The following is a 24,372-nucleotide window of genomic DNA, read 5'->3' on the forward strand; positions in this document are numbered from 1 at the left end:
ATTGAAAAGACGATTCTTTCTTCATTGCTTGCCCTTGGCATGTTTACAAGAAATCAGTTGTCTCATGCTTCTTATTTGACAGGCTCTACCAGACCATGAGGATGAGATCCCGGAGACAGTGCGGACTGTACAGCTCATTAAAGATCTGGCTAGGGAGATCCGCTTGGTGGAAGTAAGATGCATGGGAGGAAGGAAGGCATTTGGGAAGGGCTGGAGACTCAAGTGGCAGGTCAGGACTTTGTAGTTGGTATAAAGCCCAGGGAAGGAATGGGAAGACTATCAAGCCTTATTCATTCATTTAGTCATTCATTTAAATAATTATGTATTCTGAGTGTATGCCGCCTGCTGGGCTTGGTTCTCAGGTTACACGAATGATGTAGTGTCTCCCACAAACACACATAGTTAACCTCTCTGAAATTCAGTTTCCTTATATCTAAACTGAGAATGATATCCACCCAAGGTTGTTAAGAAGATTATATAAGGTAATCTGAATTGGACGTTAAGTATAGTGTTTGACATGTAGTTGGCACATAATAAATTCTAATGGTGGACCATAGTGATAGTTGTAGTTATTCAATTTAATACTTTTACTCAGTCTCTGAATTCTACAAAATGACAACCTCAAGTTGAAAATTATTGCAAAGGCGTGTTTCAACAGGTGGCATATACCATGAGACAGGAGATATAGTAATAAGAAGCCTGGGTTCTTTCACTTAAGAGCCTTTCAGAGTCTCAGTTTCCTGATCTGTAAAGTGAGGAGTAACTTTATCAACCTTTAAGATCTTTGGTAGAATTGAGAGGTCATATAGAGCCCCTCGCACAGTGCCTGGCAGAGTAAGTACTCAATAAATGTGAGTCGTTGTTATTAATAGACTTTGTAGCAAAGAGAAAACTCAGTGTGGGCTGGTAAGTAGCAGAGGCACCAGAGGAGAATTGAAATTGAGGATGTTAAAGTTGTCTTAGGATCTGTACAATTGTATTTAGTGCCTAAGAGATATCGACTATGTGTCTGTCTGTCTCTCTTTCCCTTCCTTCTTCCTCTTTCTTTCCTTTTTTCTTTCTTTCCTTGTGTATGTATGTATGCATGTATGTGTATTCATGCTACAGGGTCATTTGCTTTTAGAAGTTGGACTTCTGGCCTCACTGCTTGTAGCATGTTTCACTATCTACTCCATGGTCTTCAGTGTCTACATCCTACCTCATTTGTCCCATTTCACCTAATAAAACCTTTCAGGAGTCAGTCAAAGGACTATATTGTTTACAGTTTATACTTAACCCAATTTTCTAATACAGAACTTTGGGCTAGTTAGAAGAAAACTCATGAGATAGACCAGGACTAGTTCACTGGCTTTAAAATAAGCAAAGGAATCCTTTTTTCCCCATGTAAGATCTTGTACGGAAGCCAGTTTATATAGCAAGTCAAAGCATAGCTGCTTTGAATAGGATAAAGGTCAGAGACCTAGAGCTCCCCTTGTTCCTCTCATCTGCCTTCCACATACCACCAGTCTCCAAGATTTCTCCCAGGAAGCTCAAAGAAACCACAGAACATCTTTGAAAATACCTTTTTAGTATTGACTTTTAATTATACAGCTGAGCAAACAAGCTCTACAGCTTGTTCAGTCAGATAACTTTCCCAAGGTCACAGGGATATCTGGTAGCAAAATTAGGACTAGAATATGTCTTCAAAAGTCCTATAGTCCATAGAGTTTGAACCACACAGATATGTACTTGATTATTTTTTTTATTTTGTGTCAGCTAATCTTGGAGTCTTTTCCCTCCAGTTTTGACAGTAATACTGGGCTTTTTCTTTGCTCGTCTTCTCTTTACTTGTCAATGGCTGGGTAAATAAATGCCACCCAATAAATTTATGATGACTCACTGTATAGAAACCAGGGGTGTGCATATGTGGAGCACCTGTGTAAGCCACTTCCATGGCAGTAACATTAGTGCTGGGAACAGACCTCTGCTCTTAAAATAGAGAGAACCATTGAGTAAGCTCTAACCCCCGCGTGTACTAATACTCTTATAGGACATCTTCCAACAGAACGTTGGGAAAACGAGCAATATCTTTGGGCTGCAGAGGATCTTCCCAGCTGGCTCCATCCCCTTAACCAGGCCAGCCCATTCCACTTCAGTATCCATGTCCAGGCTGTCACTGCCCTCCAAAAGTGGTTCAAAGAAGAAAGGCCTGAAGCCCAAGAATATCTTCAAGAAGGCAGAGCGAAAGGGCAAGGAGAGTTCAGCCTTGGGGCCTGCTGGCCAGTTGAGCTATAATCTCATGGACCCATACAGTCATCAGGCACTGAAGACAGGCTCTTCCCAGAAAGCAAAGGTGGGTGCTGGCCCATGGGTTCAGCCCAACCCTTTTGGGTCCCTTGGAAGAGCAATATTTCAAAAGAACAGGCTATCCTGTTCTGTTTCCATCTCTTAGGGCCCCTGGTGTTTGGCTACTAGTTCCACTCATTTAACAGGCATTTATTGAGACATTTTCTGTGCTGGGCACTGTGATAGGTGCTGTGAATGGAACTCAAGAGGCTGATAGGCTAATAAGAATGATAGGTGTGAAAACAAATGAATGAAATGAAGTGTGGATGTCACAATCAAGGGTCTGTGCGGGATTTTTCAGACACAGAAGGGGGTTAATTTTATCAAGGTAGGGCTCAGAAGCTATTTTCCAGGTACATGACACTTGAGTTGAATCCTGATAAACTGATGTGGGAATGAGATTTAAGAATGTTGTGTGTTGTGTTAGAATCTTGAACAGGTGCTTGTCTCCTCCTTCAGGGTTTTACTTTGTCTCAATATGATGTTGCCCTCTGTGGGTATCTAATGATGGTACCCTCTTCCTTTTTTGGGGGGAATATGTTTCACAAGCTATGATATGTTTTTCCCAAGCAAGCTATATATTCTCAACCTCCTACTCCTGTAATGGTTGGAGGTGGGGGTTGGGAACAGGCATATCAGAAGGTCTTGGTTCAGAGGGTTTTTGACAGTTTTGCAGTAAAACCAGAGGGAACTGGCCATCTTGATTTACCTGGGTCCCAGTCTCAGACTGGTGACAACTGAGCCTCCTCCTTCTACAGTTCAACATCACTGGTACCTGCTTGAATGAATCAGATGATGACTCACCAGACATGGACCTTGATGGCAGTGAGAACCCACTGGCCCTGTTGATGGCCAATGGCAGGTAAGATGGGTAAAAGAAACAGAGATAACTGAGATTGCCAGTGACAAAATGTAGACCTGGAGGTTGGGACATGGGTGAGAAAAAGGCAGTATTAGACTAATATTCAAATGTTAGTAGATAATTTACTTTGTTCAGAAGTCATGGTAGACAGGGAGAGAGGTCTAGAACCTAGCTGGTAATTTGAGAAAGATCTTATATAGGTTCTAGAATTTTAGCAAATTATTGTGGTAGAACTACTAGTAGAAATAATTAGTGGAAGTAATAAATATACAGGTTAAGAACACAGGGTGTTGGGTTGGAGAGATGGCTCAGTTGTTAAAAGCACTTACTGCTCTTGCAGAGAACCCCAGTAATATTTCCAGTGCCCACATGGTAGTTCACAAACATCCATAACTCCATTTCCAGGGAATCTGATGCCCTTTTCTGATCTCCATGGGCACCAGGCTCACATGTGATGTACATACATGCATGCAGGACAAACATTAATATACATAAAATAAAAATAAATAAATCTTTAATAAAAGTACATAGAGGGTTTTGATTAATTTTTATTCACTATGTGTATGGAGGACAAGGGCACTACATACAGGGATGCCATGGCAACAACTTTGGGGAATCTATTTCTTTCTGATGTGGGTTTCAGGAATCAAACTCACGTTGTCAGGCTTTGTGTACCTAGGCCCTTTACCTGCTTTGCCATCTTGCTAGCTCAAGAACATACTTTATAAAATATGCTCTAATAATTAATGTATAGGAATTCAGTTTATGGAGATCTTCATACAAATGTGTAAGAAGAATTGTTCAATGCATCCTGCATCCTTGTAATGATATGTGTCTGAAATCATTCATATATTCACCAGCATAGGTTAAATTATAGCATATAGCATCTTTAGAATGGAGTCCATGTATCAGAGAATTAATAAAAAATAAACGGAATGGAGCACTTTAATATCTATTAGCACAGAAAAATGACCAAGATAGTGTCTTTTTTTCAATTGAGGTAGGTGTCTCACTATATTGTTCAGGCTAGTCTTGAACTCCTGATCTCAATTAATGCTCCAGCCCCGAAATAGTTGTCATTGTAGACATGCCTTGCTTCAAGATAGATTTCAAGTTTTTTTAAATTCAGGGATTGAATTTAAGGCTTTATATATGCTAGGTAGGCACTCTGCCACTGAACTGCCTCCCCAGACATCCCCCACCAAACACACATACCTTTTTTGAGACGGTCTACCTGCATGTCTCAGACTGACCTTGAATTCACTTATGTAGGCCAAATTCTTGAAATCATGATCCTCCTACCTTTATACCCTGATTGCTAGCATTGTAGGCATGTTCCACCACCATTTCTGGCTTGGTGTATATATGCATACATACATGTACATGTGTGTCTTAATGGAAATATTCCTTTTAAGATTTAATTTAGTGTGTAAGTGTTTGTGCCTGCATATATGTATGTGCATCAGGTGCATGCAGTGCCCAAGGAGGCCAAAAGAGGAAGTTATATTCCCCAGAACTGAGTTAAAACAGTTGTGGGCTCTATCAGGGTGCCAATAATTGAATCTGGGTGCTCTGGATGAGCAACCATTGAATGTTCCCAACCATTGAGCTGTCTCTCTGGCCCTAAGGTGTTTTTCAATGAAACAAATCAGGTTACAAAATAGCATGTAATTCTACCTTTACTTTTAAGAAGGCATACATGTAATTAGTTGTGTGTGGGAGTTAAATGCAATATATGGGCTTTTATTTACATTTTTAATTTTTAGAAGACACTTAAAATTCAGTTTATATCGTTTTAAAATTCAAAAGGGTCAGTCCAGGGAGATGACTCAGTGGTTAAAGGCACCTCTCACCAATCCTGATGAGACCAGTTTGTTCTCTGAAACATTCAAAGTGGAAGGAGAGAGTTAACTCCTCCCTTGAGTCATCCTCTGACTTCCATATGAAATGTATGTGCCTCCTCCATAGAATAAATTAAATGTATTAAAAATCAAAGGTGACAGAGCACTCAATGAAAAGTCCTGTTCCCATCTCTCTTTCCTTGTTCTCTCCATGGACAGCCAATGTTGGCGTTTTCTCCTAGATAGTTTTTTTTAAGTTCCATTATTTTTTAGTAAGCTTGTATAGGCAGTAGATTTTTATTATGATCTTTTTCTTTATTTTTTATCGAGGGAGCTGGATTAAGAGCTCAGTGGTTAAGAGCACTAAGAGGACCTGGGTTCAATTCCTAGCACTCACATGACAGCTAACAACTGTCTGTAATTCCAAGATCTGATACCCTCATACAGACATACATGCAGGCAAAACACCAATGTACATAAAATAAAAACAAAGTATTAAATTTTTTTCATACAATATATTTTTATCATGTTTTTCCCTCCCCAAACACTTCCAGGTCACTTCGCTACCCATCCACTTTCATGTGTACATACATACATGTTCTCTCTTGCTTGCATTTGTCTCTCTAAAGAAAACAAAAACAAAATCCAGACAAATAAAACCACCAAGAGAAAATAATAATAATAGCAATAATAATAGTAACTCAAAATAAGCAGCCCACCAAAAAATAACATGAAGTTTACTTTGTGTTAGCCAACTACTCCTGGGCCTGAGGCCTGCCCTGGAGTGAGGTTGACATTCCATTGGAGAGAACTGATTTTCCTTTTGCTAGCAGGTATCAGTTGCACATAGCTTTTTGGTTAGGGGTTGGAACCAGTGTCCACTTCCCTGTTCAATGCTGGGACCTCTTCTGACTTGAACCGTGTCGGTATTGTGCATGCTGCCACAGTCTCTTTGGATTAACATGTGCATCAGTCCTGTTGTGTCTGGAAGACAATTTTCTTGGAGTCATCCATTACCTTAAGCTCTTCGAATCTTTTTGTCTCCTCTTCTGGATAGGGGAGGAATTTGATGAAGACATCCCGTTTAGGACTGAGTGTTCCAAAGTTTCTCACTCTCTACACATGGTTCAGTTGTGGGTCTCTGAGTTTAATTCCCATCTATTGCAAGAAGAAGCTTCTCTGATCTATGGGTACAGTAGTATGTCATTAGGAGTCATTTTTTTGCTATGTTCCTTTAGCAGAAGTCATTATGACATTTTCATGCATACGCAAATTGTATTTGGTTTATATTTACTTCCCTATCACTATCCTCTGTCCTCTTAACCTCTGCTACTGGCCTGCTTTTCCTCACAAACATTACCCTTTCTGCTTATATGTGTACATATATATGTACATATATATATGTTTATATAGCTAAATATAGATTCTACATGAAAAATGCAATACTTTTTCTTTTCCTCATTATCCTCTGTTGTTCTGCCTCTTCCTCTAGATCACTTCTTTCTAGAGATATGTCTATGCCTTCAAGAAAGGATGTATATTTATTATATATTTTATACTTGCTATTCCAAACCTTTGATAGTGGTTATCTCTAGAAAGTAGAATAAAGGGAGAAGAGAGTACAGAAATTCTCTTACATGGGATTTTCTTTGGTTTTGGTTTTGGTTTTCGAGACAGGGTTTCTCTGTGTAGTTTTTGGAGCCTGTCCTGCAACTCACTCTGTAGAGAAGGCTAGCCTCAAACTCACAGAGTTCGGGAGCACTCTGTGTCTCAAATGCTGGGATTAAAGGAGTATGCTAGCATGCCTGGCATGTATATATATATGTTTTTAACATAATATTTGTATGTATTTATGAGGTACAATGTTATATTGGGTAGTGACTGACTCAGTAATCTAAATTTTTAGTGCATTCTATACTGCTTTATGATATATAAAGCATTATTGTTAATTATATTCATCCTGTATTCTATAATAGAATACCAGAATTTATTCATTTGATGAAACAGTAATAACATTATACCAATTGATTGACCTTTCTCTTTCCTTTCTATTCTTCCCGGTCTCTGAACATCTATAAAAATAACTTTTAAAGATAATACTTACTAACAGTTATTTGCATACTGTAAAATTAACTTGCTCAAGTATGTAATTAAGTGAATTTTATTAAGTTTATAGAATGGTCCAGTTATCATTATAGTCCAATTTTAGAAATTTTCTTTCATCCTTCTTATCCCAGGCTAAAACTATCTCATCACTACTACTAAATATATTTATTTATCTGTATGATTTGCTTTTTCTGGAAATTCCATATAAATAAAATCAGAATATGGTCTTTTATGTCTGACTTATTTTACTTAGGGTATGCTGTTTTTGAGATTCATTTATGATATAGCAAAGATCTATTATTAGTTGCTTCATTTTATTGTTGAGTAGTATTCCTTTTTCTGGATATACTAATTTTGTTTATTCACTATTTTGTAATCATTTGGATGGCTTCTATTTTGAGCTAGAAGCAATAATGATGAATAATGAATAATGATGCTTTGAACATTCTTGTTCAAGAGTTTTGTTTTTGCATATGTATGTGTGTGTTATGTATACACATGCATGTTTGTGCACATTTGCATGTGGAAGCTTGAGGTAGGTATCAGATGGCTTCTCCAGTGTCTCTCCACATTATATGTTGAGGTAAGCTCTCTTTCTTAGCTGGAAGCTCTCCTTTCAGCTGGTCTGGCTAGCCAGCTTGCTCTGGAAATTCCCTGTCTATGCTTCCTACATCTAGGGTTTACAGGTTGACCACCACAGGCCCACCTGATGTTTACATAGGTTCTGGTAATCTGAATCTCCACTACTTCATTTCCCCAGCCCCATATACAAGTTTTTATGTGGAAGTATATTTTCGTGTCAAGAAGTGGCTAAAAATTGTTCTAAAGTGTGTTTGTGTGTCATTTTACATATTGATCAGCAATCATAAAGTTGTATCTCCTGTGTTTGGTTGGTTGGTTTTTGGGTTTTTTGAGATAGGGTTTCTCTGTGTAGCTCTAGCTGTCCTAAAACTTGCTCTGTAGACCAGGCTGTCCTTGAACTAACAGAGATCTGACTGCTTCTGCCTCCCGCGTACTGGGATTAAACAACACCTGGCTCTCCTGTGTATTTTGCATGAGTTACTTGAGACTTGGTTTTAGAGTTAAGAGATTTGGTTTGTTAGAACTAACATGCACTTCATTATTTTCTTTCTAGTCATGTGTAGTTTGGGTGGTGTTTCTGTAATTTTAAAATATTTTTTGAGATAGAGTCCCTTGTAGTTCAAGCTGGCCACAAAATCTTATTATAGCTGAAACTGCCCTTCAGCTCCTGATTTTTCTACCTCCACCTCCCAAATGCTAAGAGTACAGAAGTATACTACCACACTAGACTCATTGTACATTTCTTTTTCAATTTTATTTGTGTATATGTCTGTATATGTGTGCAGGTATCTGTGGAGCCCAGAAGAGGGCATCTGAGCTAGAGTTACAAATTGTTGTGAGGCACCTGGCATGGATGCTAGGATTCAAACTCAGGTCAGCAAGGGTAACAGCTGCTCTTAACTGCTGAGCCATCAGTCCAGTCCTGTCTATTGGTGTTTTTAATAAAGATTATGGGAGTGTTTGTTTTGTTTTGTTTTGGGCTGTTTGGGATGGAACCCAGAGCCTCATACATACTAGACTAAGTCCTGTGCCACTGAGCTACATCCTTAACCCCTAGTTTATAGTTAATGGATACATTGTAATGTTTTATGATACACCTATATTGTGAAATGATTACCAACCTCAAAATAGTTAACTTATTTATAGTGTTAAGTTTCAAATGTGCAGGGCAATATCGATGAAATAATAAAACCTCTATATCTTACTCATCGTAACATAGCTACCGCTGTATATCCCTTACCAGTATCTCTCCCACCTCACCTTATCCTTTAAAACCACCATTGTATGTACCCTTTACTTATACAAATTTCTGGGTTTTTTTTAGATTCCATATGAAAGTCTGATCATGCATTTTCTTTTTCTGTATGACTTGCTTCACTTAACATAATGTCCTGCTGTAGATGTATCCACATTATCAAAACTAATCAGAAGTAGTTTTTTGACAGAGTCCTTTTCTGTAGCCCACGCTAACCTCAAATTCACCAATCTCCTGCCTTAGCCTCTGTAGTACTGGGATGATAGTTATGCACCACCATATCTGACTCAGTATGGTTTACCTGGTGACTAATGTTATGGAATGCATTTTTGTGTGTCTGATTGTGGTCATTTGCATATTACCTTTGGAGAAATGCATATTTGAATCTTGCTTGCTTTGAAATTATCTTAATTACTGACATCTAAGAGTTCTTTAAATACTCTGGGTGTAAATCTTTACTAGATAAATAGTTGCAAATATTTTTCAGTCTTTGGCATGACTCCCTTCCTCTTTTCTTTGTTTCCAGGGCCTTGCCCTATAGCCTACACTATTCTTGATCTCTTCCTCCTGCCTTCAGTTTGCTTAGTGCTAGCATTGCTGTCTTGTGCTATTGTCTCTACCTTGACTTTTCATTTTTGTTTTCTTTTTTCTTTTGTTTTGTTGTTATTGTGGGGGTTTTTTGAGTCAAGGTTTTTCTGTATAGCCCTGGCTGTCCTGGAACTCTTGAACTCAGAGATCCACCTGCCTCTGCCTCTGCCTCTGGAGTGCTGAGATTAAAGGCATGCTCCACCACTGCCCAGTGGACCGTGTCTTACTTTATAATTCTGACTTCCCTGGATTACATAAACCAGGCAGTCCTCAAACTACAGAGATCTGCCTGCCTCTGCCTTCAAGGTATTGGGATTAAAGATGTGTGTATACCTGCATGCCCGGCATAGATAGATGTCTATTCTTATGCCATTCTCATAGTACCTCATAAGTTTTGAAATAGTAGTTTAAGTCCTATGGTGTTTTTTTCTAGCAATGTTGTCTATTTTAGGTACTTCCTTTATATATCAGGGTTTTAAAAATCATTTTTTCTTTGACAGTGTCATCACTCACATACACAATGCATTTGCTGATTCTAAGAACAGTTGATCATCTATTTTTGTAGTAATTTTTGTTTGTTTTTTGAGACAGGGTTTCTCTTTATAGCCTTGGCTGTCCTGGAACTCAGTCTGTAGACCAGGCTGGCCTCAAATTAGCAGAAATTCATCTGCCTCTGCCTCTTGAATGCTGGGATTAAAGGTATGCACCATCACACCCCAGCCAATAATTTTTGATAATTTAATCTTAATATGATTGTCCAAATAAGATGATGTAAAAATGACCACAGAAGTTGTTGTCCCAACATGTAAAGGGAACTCTCACAAGGTCTTGTGCCTAGGTGAAGAGCTACAGACAAGGGAGAATCAATCTTCTCCAGGAATGAGGCACCTAATAGGTTATCTAATCACGTGTTTAACCCTAAGCACATAGACATTACAAACAGCACTAAATGGACACAATAGGTAAGCACATAGACATACAAACAGCACTAAATGGACACAGTAGGTTGTATTTACATGTATATATGTGTATGTTATTATTGTAACATATAAGTGACAATAAGAAGAGGTTATGAATTTGAAAGAGAGTAGGGGGACATGGGAGGAACTGGAGATGGGAAAGGGAGGTAGAAATAATGTAAATATGGTGTTCATGTACATGTCATTTTTTTACAGGAATAAATGGTAGATTTTGATGAGGTTTACACTTAGGGGAAAATTGCCTTTTGGGGAGAGTAATGAGTAGGGACTGAGGCCAGTGATTTGCATATGCTAAGCATATGTTCTACCATTGATCCATATTCTTAGCCCTACCATGGTAATATTTCACATGACTCATTTTATGTTCTTCTCATTGTTTTCCTAGTACCAAGAGGGTAAAGAGCTTATCCAAGTCTCGGAGAGCCAAAATTGCAAAGAAGGTAGACAATGCAAGGCTAGTAGCAGAACAGGTCATGGGAAATGAATTTGACTTGGATTCAGATGATGAGCTGCAGATTGACGAGAGACTGGGAAAGGAAAAGGCGAGCCTGATAATAAGATCAAGTATGTTTCTGTTCTATTTCTTCTCTGCCCTGACATTTCATGTTTGTTTTAGGTTTGAGCTTGTTGGCTTTCTGATTTACCAGGCACTATATACCTACATAAGTTTTCTTTTTTTTTTGCTTTAGAGATTTATTTTTCAGTTAATTCCTCACCGCTTTGAATTATGTGTTGGTGCTTATTACTTAAAAGAAAATTGCATTCTTTTATTTATTTTTGTTGTTTTTTTTTGAGGCAGGGTTTCTCTGTTTAGCCCTGGCTGTCCTGTAGACCAGGCTGGCCTCGAACTCACAGAGATCCACCTGCTTCTGCCTATTGAGTGCTAGGATTAAAGGCATGCGCCACCACTAACTGGCCAAAATTATATTCTTGTCCTCTTTCCTTTGAGTGTTTGGCTCAGATGCATCATAATCTTAGCCTCATACTAATATATTGCATTGTATTTTAGAATTTCCCCGGAAGTTGCCTCGAGCAAAACCTTGCTCTGACCCCAACAAGATTCGTGAACCTGGAGAAGTTGAGTTTGACATTGAGGTAGGAGCATGCCCTGGTTCTAGTCAAGGGACAAAAATATTGTATATTCAATTTCTGAAATATTTACAAAATAAAAGAGTGCATGCTAGGCTTGGAATATTCTTCACTGTAGAGCATTTACTTAGCATGTACAACGCCCTGAATTCAATTCCAGTCCTATAAAATTTTAAATCGCATGCTAAGTTGTGATCAGGCAATAAATGGAGATTATAATTTATTTAAATTTTTTAAAATCCTTTAATGAGCAAAACATAAGGCAGTATCACTTAACAAAAAAAATCTACCTGATTTGCAGTATATGGTATATCCTTTCACAAATTGTCTTATTTCATTGGTACCTAGATTGCTCACGTGTCAAATATGTATTATAGTATTTTTACAAAGATACAGTAAAGATTAAAATGACAGAAAAAATGTTCTGCATAATTAATGGTCTACATTTAGGATGTTAGGATTCATACTGTCAACCCTATATTGGAAACTTACCAGACCTGCCCTGTACAATTGAGGCAATATGCTCTTTCCTTAACAGGAGGACTATACAACAGATGAGGACATGGTGGAAGGGGTTGAAAGCAAGCTTGGGAATGGGAGTGGTGCTGGTGGAATTCTTGATCTACTTAAGGCCAGCAGGCAGGTGGGGGGACCTGACTATGCTGCCCTCACGTGAGTAATCTCCATTTTCCAGGCTATCAAAGAGTACTACCCAAAGGGCTAGGCTATTTATTGAGCATTTTTATTTGTTTTGGGTTTTTGAGACAGAGTCTCTTTATTTAGCCTAGGCTAGTCTTCTACCTTGACTCCAAGTGAGTGCTGGTATTACAGGGATGTACCACCATACCCAACTTACTGAACCAAGTAAACAGACAAATAACAAGGAAATTTATGCTGAAAGAATAACATAGATGTGAAAATATCCTGGGAATCTTTAGATCTGGCAGTGACAAGATATGTGGTAGTGACAAGATATGTAGACTTGAAGAGAAATCAATTTTAAGTGCATTGAAAATGGGCCAGGGGGAGTCATAGAAAGAGAATTGTTAATAAAAAAGAAATAATGTAGCATAGATTGAAAAAAGAGGATTCTGTCTCCCCTCATTGCTTGTCTTTAGAGAGATTTGAGGCAAAACTAGCTTTTCATGAAAACAGTTTTTAAAATTATCTTCATTCTTAACCAACAATGGTTCTCCCCTTTGTAACACCTTGATTGCCATAGCTGTTCTTCCTTCCTGAGTGTTCTTATAACTGCTTTCTTCTGACTAGAATAACTTCCCCAGTGTTTCTCCTCTGTCCTTTACAGTGAGGCCCCAGCCTCCCCCAGCACTCAAGAGGCCATCCAGGGCATGCTGTGTATGGCCAACCTGCAGTCCTCATCATCCTCACCAGCTACCTCCAGCCTGCAGGCTTGGTGGACCGGGGGGCAAGACCGAAGCAGTGGGAGCTCCAGCAGTGGGCTGGGCACTGTGTCTAACAGTCCTGCTTCTCAGCGTACCCCAGGGAAGCGGCCCATCAAGAGGCCAGCATACTGGAGAAACGAGAGCGAGGAGGAGGAGAATGCCAGTCTCGATGAGCAAGACAGCTTGGGAGCATGCTTCAAGGATGCTGAGTATAGTAAGAATGTGTTAGCGTATGGAGCTAGATTGAAGGAGTTCCCTTTAGCCCAGTCTCAATCCTAACTCTAAAAGAAGACAGTCTTACCTTAAGCTAGGCACTTATTTTTTTTTCTGAGCCATGTTTTCTTGTTCTGTAAAAAGGGGGTATCTCTAGGTTGTTGTAAGAATTAAAAATTATACTTACTCAGTGAACTAAGCCCTTGGTGGCTTATTCATGGGAAGTCCTTCAATATAGTACAGTTCTTTTATGATTAGCTGTCATCTGGTTTTGGTCATATTAATCTTTCACTCTAACAAACTTTCTTCCACTCTTGCTTATTTGATTACCACCCACCATCTGTGTTGTTAATTTTCTGTGGTAACCAGTTCATTTTTTTTGTGAAGGTATATGCCACCAGCTGACCATAGCTGAACATTCCACATCTATAGTTTCATTCATAGATCATCAATATATGGAAAAATTACATCTGTACTGAACATGTACAGACTCTTTTCTTTCCATTTTCCTGTAACTTGTATAGTACAACTGTTTCCATTGGAAGTATGTGTGGTGAAGGGCATAGAGTGTATGCAAATACCATACCATTTTATATAAGGAACTTAATCACATATGGGTTTGGGTTGGTGGGAGAGGACATTCTGGAGCCAGTTTACTTCAGGTATTGATGGAAAACTGAAATGATCTTCATTAAACTTTGCATATTTAAGAAATAAGTCCTAAAAATGATGAGTCATTAAAAGGATGATTTTTGGAGTAATATAATGAATGAAGCACTGATTTATATAATGTAGGTAACAATAATATATATATTTTTATTTTACTATTTTTTAAATTATATATAATTAACTTTTATTGACTGAGACCAAAAAACTAGAAAAAGACAAAATTCCTTAAGCCTTATACTCTCCTTTCTGAGTTTCCTTTAGTTATGTTCTCATATAACTTACATGTAGACAATATTTGTTTAATGTATGTGACTCTACAGTTTGGCTGGCTATCTTTCAACATCAGTACATGGAAATATCAGATTCATCAATGCGTTGAGGCTTGCTTGTTGCAAAGTATTCTGTAGCATTATATGTTTAACCATTTCCTTATTTGATATTTAGGTTGTTCTTAAGGTTTTTTATTGCATTGAAAATCCTTGCAATAATCTTTTATGTCCATTTACTAGTGAATGTTTCTCTAGGATTGAAAAACTTGTTGGTTTAAAGATTGTGTACGAGATACAAATTAATAATGTTAAACTGTGCTTCAAAAGTTTCAGCTTATGAATAGTTTATGAGAAATACCTTTTTTCATACAGTCTTAACCAGCAGTGGATATTATCAACCATTTAAATTCTATTGCTAAAGGTAGTGTTTGCTTCTTTGTTTTATATGTTTGTAGACCCTCCTTGTTCATTTCCTGTTAGCTGTCTGTTCATTCAACTATTTTTCTTTTCAACATTTTTTCTTATCGATTTGTAGGTGTTCTTTTCTTATTGTTTTCTTATTGTTTCCTTGTTTTGTTTTGTTTTTGTGGTACTGAGAATTGAACCCAGTGCACCCTACAACTGAACTATATCCCCAGTCCTTGTAGTTCTTATTCTGTGTTTATTAGGTTATTTTCATATATTCCGGATATGCTCATTTTTCTTCCCTTTTTTTGGTTATTCGAGACAGGGTTATTCTGTGGCTTTGGAGGATGTCCTGGAACTAGCTCTTGTAGACCAGGTTGGTCTCGAACTCACAGAGATCCGCCTGCCTTTGCCTCCAAAGTGCTGGAATTAAAGGCATGTGCTACCACCGCCTGGCTTCCTTTTTTGTTAGAGAGGAGTACCAGGTATTTTTCTCATGTTTGTGTAGGTCTAATGTGGTTGAGTTCTACTGGGGAGCCGACAGAAGAGTAGAGACAAGAAGTGGAGATTTTTTTTTTCCAGTCTTGGCTACTCTAGTTCCAGGCTCCTTACTGTCTCCTTGCCTCATTTTTTTCTGGTCTGCTCTTTGCTGTGCATCATAGTTTGACAAGTGACCTCCTTACAGGAAGATTACAATATTGCTCTCTAATTTTTGAGGCAGGTTTCATTAGAAAGCCCAAGGTAGCTTCAAACTTGTGATTCTCCTGCTGCAGACTACTGAATGTTGGGATTACCATGACCAACTGGGTGGGGGTGTGAACTTTGGAAAATGGAACTGGGTGTAGTGGCTCACACCTATAATTCCAGCACTTGGGAGATAAAAGACAGAGGGTAAGGATAGCTTCTGCTGTGGCAAGGCTAGTCAGCTTCATAGTGAGTTAGAAGCCAGCCTGAACTACCTCAAAACTTTATCTTTGTGGTCTGGATACAAGTCCTTTATGTGAATTTAACTTATGAATACTATCTCCCAAACTATAGTTTGTCTTTCATTCTCTTAACTTTTATAACAAATTTGTTATTTTCTGTAAAGCTCAAATTATTAACTTTATTTTCAATGGATTTTGATTTCTGTGTCTCTATAGTTATATAGTTTAACTACTATATAAACCTAGTCAATGATAATTTTTAGGTATTACATGCTTTATTCATTTTGAGTAAATTTTTATTTACAGTATATTAGGTCATTGCTTACATTTTTGGCTTATGGATTTACAATTGTATCAGCACCACTTATTTTAAAGTTGTTTTTTCCTACTGAATTCTCTCTGTACTTCAAAACAGTTACTTAATTCATTTTGAGAATGTGTATGCAAATGAGAGGGGGCTACATGTCACTGCACATGTGTTGAGGTCAGAAGATAGCTTTGGGAAGTCAATTCTCTCCTACCATGGGAGTTCTAGAGATTGAATTCAGGTCATCAGGCTTGGCAACAAGTGCCTTTACTCACTGATTGCTCTCTACCTTAGGTTTTGAAACAAGGTCTCTCTATGAGCATGAACTAAAGTATTTGGCTAGACTGGGTTAGCCAACAGGATGCAAAGGTCTTTGTGTCTTTGCCTCCCCAGGGCTGGGATTACAGACACATGTCATCATGCCTGGCTGGCTTTTTTGTTGGACAAGGAATTGAACTCAGGTTCTCTTGTTTGCATAGCAAACACTTTACAACTAGGCCATCTCTCTGGCCTTTTGGTCATCTCATTTACTACCTAAGCCCAGAACCATAGTTTCAATAGTTTTTATCTCTTAGGGAATATGATGGCTATACCAGTTTGCATTCCTAGCAGCATTGAATAAGTGTTCATTTTCCCCACATCCACATCAGGATTTGTCATCTTTTTTTTGTTTGTTTGTTTTATGTTGATTTTTTGTTTTTGAGCTGGGATTTCTTTGTGTTGCCTGACTGTTCTGGAACTTGCTTCAGAAGATAAGTTTTAATTTGTATTTGTCTAATGGCTAAGGATGTTGGACCTTTTAAAGTGTTTTCAACCGTTTACATTTCATATTTTAATTGGGTTGTTCATTTCATTTTTTAATTCTTTGTTTTTATATATTCTAAATACTAGCCCTCTGTTGGATGCTGTGTTAATTACTTTTCTATTGCTGTGATAAAACACCATGACCAACACAAATTATAGAGTGTTTATTTGGGCTTAGGTTTTTAGGGGGTTAGCATCCATGATGGTGGAGCATCAAGGAACAAGTGGGAGCCCACATCTAAAACTTCAAGCAGGATGAAAAAAGTATACTGAACATGGTACAAATCTGTTGAAACCTTGAACCCCACTCCTCAGTGACACACGTCCCCTAACAAGGCCACACCTCTTAATCCTTCCCAACAATTCTACCAATTGGGGAGCAAAGAGTCAAACATATGTGTAAATACAGGACATTCTCATTCAAACTGCCACAGGCGCATCTCTGATAAGAGTTCTTCCCATTCTGTAGACTACCTCTTTACTCGATTGTATCCTTAAAAATTGTTTAGTTTTATGGGGTCTCATTTGTTAAGTTTTGGTCTTAATGCCTGTATTATTACGGTCTTGTTCAGAAAATCCTTTCCTGTACCAGTGAGTTCAAATATACTCCCTACTGTGTACTCTATCATTAAAGTTGGGGTATCAGGTATTAGGTTAAGGTCCTAGATCCATTTGGAGTTGACTTAAGTTCGGGGTGAAAGATGAAGATCAAGTTTCATTCTTCTACATGTTGTTGTCTAGTTTTACAAGCTGCTTTTTCTCTTGAGTATTATTAGATTCTTTGTCAAAACTCAGGTGTGTTTATGAGTCCAAAATTCTATTCTATTGATCAATGTGTCTCTTTTTAAAGTCAATACCATGCTGTTTTCATTACTATAGCTCTGCAGTATGATTTATAATCTAGCAGTTTTGCTGTTGTTATTCAGGACTTTTTTGCCATCCTGGGACTTTTGTGTTTCTGAAATTTAAGATTGTTTTTTTCAGTTTCTGTGAAGAATTGTATTGGAATTTTGATGGGAATTGTATTGAATCTGTAGCTTGCTTTTTGACAGGATGGCCATCTTCACAGTATTTATTCAGACAATCCATGGATGTAGGAAATATTTCCGTCTTCTGTTGTCCTTTTCTGTTTTTCTTTTCAGTGTCTTAAAGTTTTCATTGTACAAGATTTCATTTATTTTATTTTATTATTTGTTCTGTTTTTTTTTTTTGAGACAGGGTTTCTCTGCGGCTTTGGAAAATGCCCTGCAACAAGCTCTTGCAGACTGGGCTGGTCTCAAACTCACAAGAGATCCACCTGCCTCTGCCTCCTGAATGCTGGGATTAAAGGCGTGCACCACCAATGCCCGGCTAAGATTACATTTCTTTAGTTAGATTTATTCCGAGATTTGTTTTTGAGGCTATTATGAAAGGTACTGTTTTCTCTGAATCCTTCCTTTCTCAGTATGTTTGTCATTTGTATATAGGAAGATTACCAATTTTATAGAATAATTTTGTATATTGCTACTTTGTTGAATGTATTTATCAACTGTAAGAGGTTTCTGGTGGCATCTTTAGGGTCTTTTAAATCTAGAACCATATCATCTGAAAATAAATATACCTTGACGTCTTCCTTTCCAATTTGTATCCCTTGATATCCATCACTAGTCACATTGCTCTAGCTAAGGCTTCAAGTATTCTGTTGAACAGGGATTGGAAGAGTGGACAACCAAGTCTTCATGATTTTAGTGGAGATGCTTTGAATTTCTCACCATTTAGGTCGATGTTGGATGTGAACTTCTTGCATGTTGCCTTTATTATTGTTGAGATATATCCTCTGTACCCTTAGATTCTCCAGGACTTTTATCATGAAGCGGTGTTGGATTTTGTCACAGGCCTTTTCTGCATCTAATGAGATGTTCCTGTGGTTTCTGTCCTTTAGTCTACTTACATTGTGGATTGTGTTTATTGAATTTGTGAATTGAACCACCTCTGTGTCTCTGAAGTAAAGCCAGCAAGCGATCACAGAGGATAATCTTTTTTTATATGTTAGTTAATTCTATTTGCAATTGTTTTTGTTACTAAGGGTCCATCGCGTTCCATTCAAACTTTAGAACCAACTTCTCCACTTCTGCAAAATTGTTTTGAAAGGGATTATATTGAGTATGTAGATCATTTGTTGAATATTATTGTCTTAACAGTATTAGACATCCAATTTACTATTGGATATCTTTTCATTTATTTTTGTCTTTGTAGTTTTTCACCTCTTATACTTCCTTTGTTAGATTTATTCCTTTTCATTTTTGATACTACTATAAATGCAATTTTCTTAATTTCCTTTATGGATTTTTTATTGCTTATGTATAGAAACACAACTAATTCTTGTATGTAGGTCATACATTTTTCAACTTTGTAGATTTCTATTAGCTGTAATGTCCTCACTCCCAGCCCTACCATGGTTGGTTCTTTTGCATCTTGTATACATAGGGATTTTATTTTTTCTCCTTTCCTATTTGGTTCTCCCTTTTAAATTTTTATGCTGATGTTTAGTTTTGTTTTACAAGCAAGAATTTTCTATTTCCAATGGTGATTATATAACATCATTAGATAAGGATGTTAGTTTAAAAGAAATTTATACAGAATCCTAAAATGTAGTAGATGTTAGTACTCTGTAAAATGAAGCAAACTTGACTATTAGCAGTTCTCTGTGCCTTTTACTCAGAAACAGTTCTATTTTGGCCTCCATATCCTATGATTTTGAAAACAAGGCCTTCATTACTGTATTCCCATCAAAACTTCAACACATAGGTTTTCTTTCTTTCTTTTTTTGCTGTATTCTGGCCTAGAAATGCCATAGATGTGTACCCAAAGTCAAGGTGTTTGTTGTATCATTTTAGTATTTTGATTTTATTAATTTGGTACTACTGCATCCTGTAGTTTGTCCTTTTCTGTCACTGCTAGCAGTGCTTCTTCTTCTTCTTCCTCCTCCTCTCCCTCTTCCTCTTCCTCTTCTTCTTTTGTTTTGCTTTGTTGTTTGTCGAGGCAGGGTTTCTCTGTGGCTTTGGAAGCTGTCCTGGAACTAGGTCTTGTAGACCAGACTGGTCTCAGACTCACAGAGATCCATCTGCCTCTGCCTCCCTGGGATTAAAGGCATGCGCCACCATCACCACCACCGCCCAGCTGCTAGCAGTGCTTCTAATGCAATAATACTATAAAGAGAGTCATTACTGCTATTTATTGATCTTTCAGGATATCCAAAGAAATAACCCCTGTAACATAACTATTTATTAGGGTACCATATTTTAATGATAAAGCAGACCTTAGGGGGAGTAAATGAATGTGTTTCGGGTATATTTTGCTTTTGCTTTTAGGGCTTTTTTTAAATTTTGGTATCTTTTTGTTGTTGTTTGTTTCGGTTTGGTTTTTGATTTTTCAAGACAGTGTTCTCTGTGTTACAGTCCTGGCTGTCCTATATAGTAGCCATCGGTAGTAGCCTCACGTTGCAGTGTCAATCTGTAGTAGCCTGTCTCTGTGGACCGTCAGTCAGATCCAGCCAGCTTGCCTGGTTAGTACCTGAGAGGGAGAATTCGGATTGAGAAACAGCAAGTAAATATACTAAGGAAAATAGAGACACAGAGTAGAGTCAGGAGGGCAATCCAGTGAATACTGAATGTCCCAACTTTATTCTTCAACATTTTTGAATACCCCAACCAAAAAGAGGAAAATGGCAAAAGACTTCTTTATCAAGATACAAGGAAGAAACAGACTTTCTTCCCTAATTCTCCAAACATCTCTTGTCGCACTTGCTGTGTGGCCTATATCTGAGAATGTAGCGAGGTGGTCAGGATAGATGACACAGAGACCAGTTGGTTGCTTTAAGAAAACTTTATCCTTCCCAAGTCAGCTTAGGAGGAGACCCCAGTCCGCTTAGGAGAGAGCTCTCAGGAGAAGTCTCTCTAAGAAAAAGGAGCTTCCCTTTTTAAGGACTTCTGCCATTCATCTACATACCATTCTTTCCAGACTTCTCACCCTCCTGGCTGGTGGTTTAATCTCCGGCCCCAGAATGGGGAGACACTGTAGGGAAACAGGAAGAGGCATCTAGCCTTAGGGGGTGTGAAAGGCATGGTATTTCAGTGAGTAAGCCCTTATCTGAGCCCTATCAAGAGCTTTAGCACTGAATTGTTTTCAGTAAACATTACACAGCTGCCTGCTCCCAGGCCGAAGGGGAAGTGGGTTTCTGCTCAAGGTCTGGTGTCCCCACAATCTCTCATTATCTGGCCTTAAGTATTAAGAGTAACCACACCTCAGACCTAGTGTCTTGTTAATTAGATAAGAAGACATCCAGGCCTAAGAGCAAACATCCTACACTAGCCATACCTTAGACCTTTAGGTTTTATGACTTTTTGGAAGAGTAAAGATAATTTTGAACTGTGACCTTAAGCCAAGATGAAGCAAACCACTTTTATGGGCCCCAACAGTCCTGGAACTCACTTTGTACACCAGCCTGGCCTCAAATTACACCTTTGTACACCTGCCTCTGCCTCCCAAGTACTCGGATTAAAGGTGTGTACCACCACTGCCCAGCCGGTTGTTTTGTTTTTGAGACAGAGCCTGGCCTTGAACTCACCATATAGCTAAAGGCAGCCTAGATTTTTAATCTTTGTCTTAGTTAGGATTTTTATTGATGTGACGAAGCACCATAACTGAAAAGCAAATTGGGTAGGAAGGGGTTTACTTGACTTACACTTCCACATTGCTGTTCATCACTGAAAGAAGTTAGGACAGGAACTCAAACATGGCAGGAACCTGGAGGCAGAAGCTGATGCAGAGTCCATGGTGGGGTGCTGCTTATGGGCTTGTTCAGTCTGCTTTATTATAGCACCCAGGACTACCAGCCCAGGGATGGCACCACTCACAATGGCCTGGGCTTTTCCTCATCTTTCACTAAGAAAATGCCATACATACCCTCCAGTATTATGAAGCCATTTCCTTAATTGTGTTTCCCGCCTCTCAGATGATTGTAGCTTGTATCAGAAATCTTGCCTGCAGGTCTGAGTATCAGAATTATAGGTGTACACCACCACATTTGATTTCTGTTCCTGGTTTTCATCTCTAGCTGTTATTTTCTTCCTTTATATGTTATATCTGGAAATCTTTATATCTCATCTTCATTCTATAAAATTCTCATCTGCTTGATCTACTTTAGACTTTGCTCATCTGTCCTTATTTATGTGTACTCCAAATTGTAGTTCAAAGGAAAAAATGAATTTTTTTACTCTAGAGAAATACCACATTAATGTATATATTAATCTCTTTTTTATTTCTATGACTAAATACCTAACAAGATATACTTAAAGGAAAAACAGTTTAAAAGGAGAATACAGTTCATCATAGTGGGGAAAGGATAGCAACAGGAATGTGAGACAGCTGATTGTATTTTGTCTACAAACAAGAAGCCCAGAGCAAACAGGAAGTAGGGCCAGGCCACAAAACCTCAATACCTAACTCCATCTACCCACTTCTCCAGTAAGGGTCCTCCAACTAAAGGTTCCAAAACCTGCCTGACAGTCCCCTTTAGTCAGACTTTTTCTGTCCCACCTGCCAGCTCCCAAATCACAACATGGAGACATTATTAATTATGGAAGCATGGCCAATAACTATCAATCTACTTTTTGTTTCTTGGCTTTATTACCTTTATTGTGTACTGCCCATGCTGCTTCCTCTCTGTCTGGCAACTCTCCACATCTCTGCCCTTCTTCTCAGTGTCCTCACTGCCCTGAAAATCCTGCCTGGCTATTGGCCATTTAGCTCTTTATTAAACAAATCAGAAGGTGCCTTGGCAAAGACACATCTTTTCAGTGTACAAAAAGATTATTCCACAACAGTGCCACCAGCTAAGGACTAAATAATCAGACACATGAGCCTAAGTAGGACATTTCACTTTCAAGCCATAATATTCTGCCCTGGCTCTCTCCAGTTTGTTCATGGTCGTCTCATAATGTAAAATTGTATTCATTACAACCTCAAGCTGGGCAGTAGTGGCTCACACCTTTAATTCTAGCACTTAGGAGGCAGAGGCAGGCTGATCTCTGTGAGTTTGAGGCCAGTCTGGTCTACAGATTAAATGCCAGGACACCCAGAGCTACACAGAGAAACCCTGTCTTGAAATAAACCAAAACAAACCCCCCCAAAAGCCCTAAAACAACCTCAAAAGTCCCTATAGTCTTTAATAATTTTAAAACTACCCAAAAGTTATTGTTGTGCCCAAGTTGCAAAGTCCCCAGAGATCACCAGGATGACAGACCCACTAAACTGCAAAAGCAAGGTTTTAATTGTTCATTCAACCATGACATGGACCCAGTCTAGCAAGCCGACGCAGCCTCCAGAGGGAGCTAAGTTCCCTGTCTACTGCTAGGTTTTAAAGACAAAAGTTATAGGAGTACATCAGTGGGTATGGGTTGGTTTCTGATTGGTTGACATTTGGGGAATAATCAGGAAAATTTTCAAAAAAAAAGAATTTTCATGTTCACTAGTTGGAGCTTTGATACATGAGTTTCACCCTTAAGATATCTTTCCTGTCATCCCAGTGCAGAGTACTAGGTTACTCTTTAATAATGCTAATTACCTCACACTGCACACTTTTCACGTCTTTGTGCACTATTGGATAAAAAGAGCAAAGAGTAACCAAGACCCATCCTAACCTAAATGCTATCCTGTCTTGAGATTTCTTCTACACACACTAAAAGTCTATTACCTTTTAATTCACCCTCATTGAATTTCTCAGGACACTGGCAGAATACAGCTAGATCAATTACTAGAATATAATTGGCTTCTAGGCCAGGTTCTGATAGCGATCTTGTTCCCTTGTGAAACCTCAAGAACTGGGCCTCCAAGATCCATATTTCTTTTGGCATTCTGGTTTTATGAATCCTATTCTAATGTCTCATTTTGTTTTGCTTGCTGTATTTAAGGGCTTTAATAGACTGTGTCGCCAAATTCTTTTACATTTCTCCTTTAAACCAGTTCTAAAGGCCTGTGAACCACAGGGCTGGGCAGATAATTGTATAATTAAGAACACTGGCTGCTCTTCCAGAGAATGTAGGTTTAATTCCCAACACCCGTACGTGGTGGCTCACGACCAACTGTAACTCCAATTCCAGGGAGTTTGATAGCCTCTTCTAGTCTCTGGGCATCTTGAACACATGTGATATACAGACATACATTCAGGTAAAACATCTATCCACAAAAAATAAAAAATTTAAAAATTCTATTAACCCATGGGCAGGTTTGTCACAGCAAATAGCCCCACTCCTCAATACCAATTTCCTGCATTATTTTTTTACATGACCAGATGCTTGTTGAGAAGCAACTTAAGGAAGGAAGGGTTTATTATGACTTAATGATTTGAAAAGGGGTTCAGTGCATCATAGTAAAGAAGGGAAGTAACCAGGTGGTGGTGGGACCCATCTTTAATCCCAGCACTTGAGAGGCAGAGGCAGGTGGATCTCTTGAGTTCGAGGCCAGCCTGGTCTACACAGCAAGTTCCAGGACAACCTCCAAAGCTACAGAGAAACCCTGTATCAAAGGAAAAAAAAGAAGGGAAGGCAGCAGGAACCTGAGGCAGCTAGTCACATAGTATCCTCAGTCAGAAAGCAGACAGCCTTATTGTTTTGAAATATTTTTCTTCTAGTTCTATTCTGTCTAGGGCTTTTATCAAGAAGACAAGCTGGATTTTATCAAAGGTTTTTAATGCATCTATTGAGGCGATC

The 24,372-nt window shown here is 38.4% G+C and overlaps 1 protein-coding gene across 7 annotated transcripts in view; it reads left to right on the top strand.

Moving 5' to 3' along the window:
- Positions 1-24,372, top strand: part of Phf8 (PHD finger protein 8) — a 96,880-nt gene that overhangs the window by 45,482 nt on the left and 27,026 nt on the right. For 6 of the 7 annotated variants that reach the window (XM_013125112.3, XM_040744004.1, XM_021222893.2 and 3 more), the window contains exons 12-18: positions 83-172; positions 2,030-2,332; positions 3,084-3,187; positions 10,925-11,103; positions 11,549-11,634; positions 12,167-12,300; positions 12,935-13,245. In XM_013125112.3, the coding sequence (XP_012980566.1) occupies positions 83-172; positions 2,030-2,332; positions 3,084-3,187; positions 10,925-11,103; positions 11,549-11,634; positions 12,167-12,300; positions 12,935-13,245 (1,207 nt within the window). The remainder of the gene's footprint in view (positions 1-82; positions 173-2,029; positions 2,333-3,083; positions 3,188-10,924; positions 11,104-11,548; positions 11,635-12,166; positions 12,301-12,934; positions 13,246-24,372) is intronic. The other variant, XM_005085912.4, reaches the window with a different exon arrangement.

Source organism: Mesocricetus auratus, unplaced genomic scaffold (assembly GCF_017639785.1).
Source record: "Mesocricetus auratus isolate SY011 unplaced genomic scaffold, BCM_Maur_2.0 Super-Scaffold_100003, whole genome shotgun sequence".
NCBI lineage: Eukaryota > Metazoa > Chordata > Mammalia > Rodentia > Cricetidae > Mesocricetus > Mesocricetus auratus.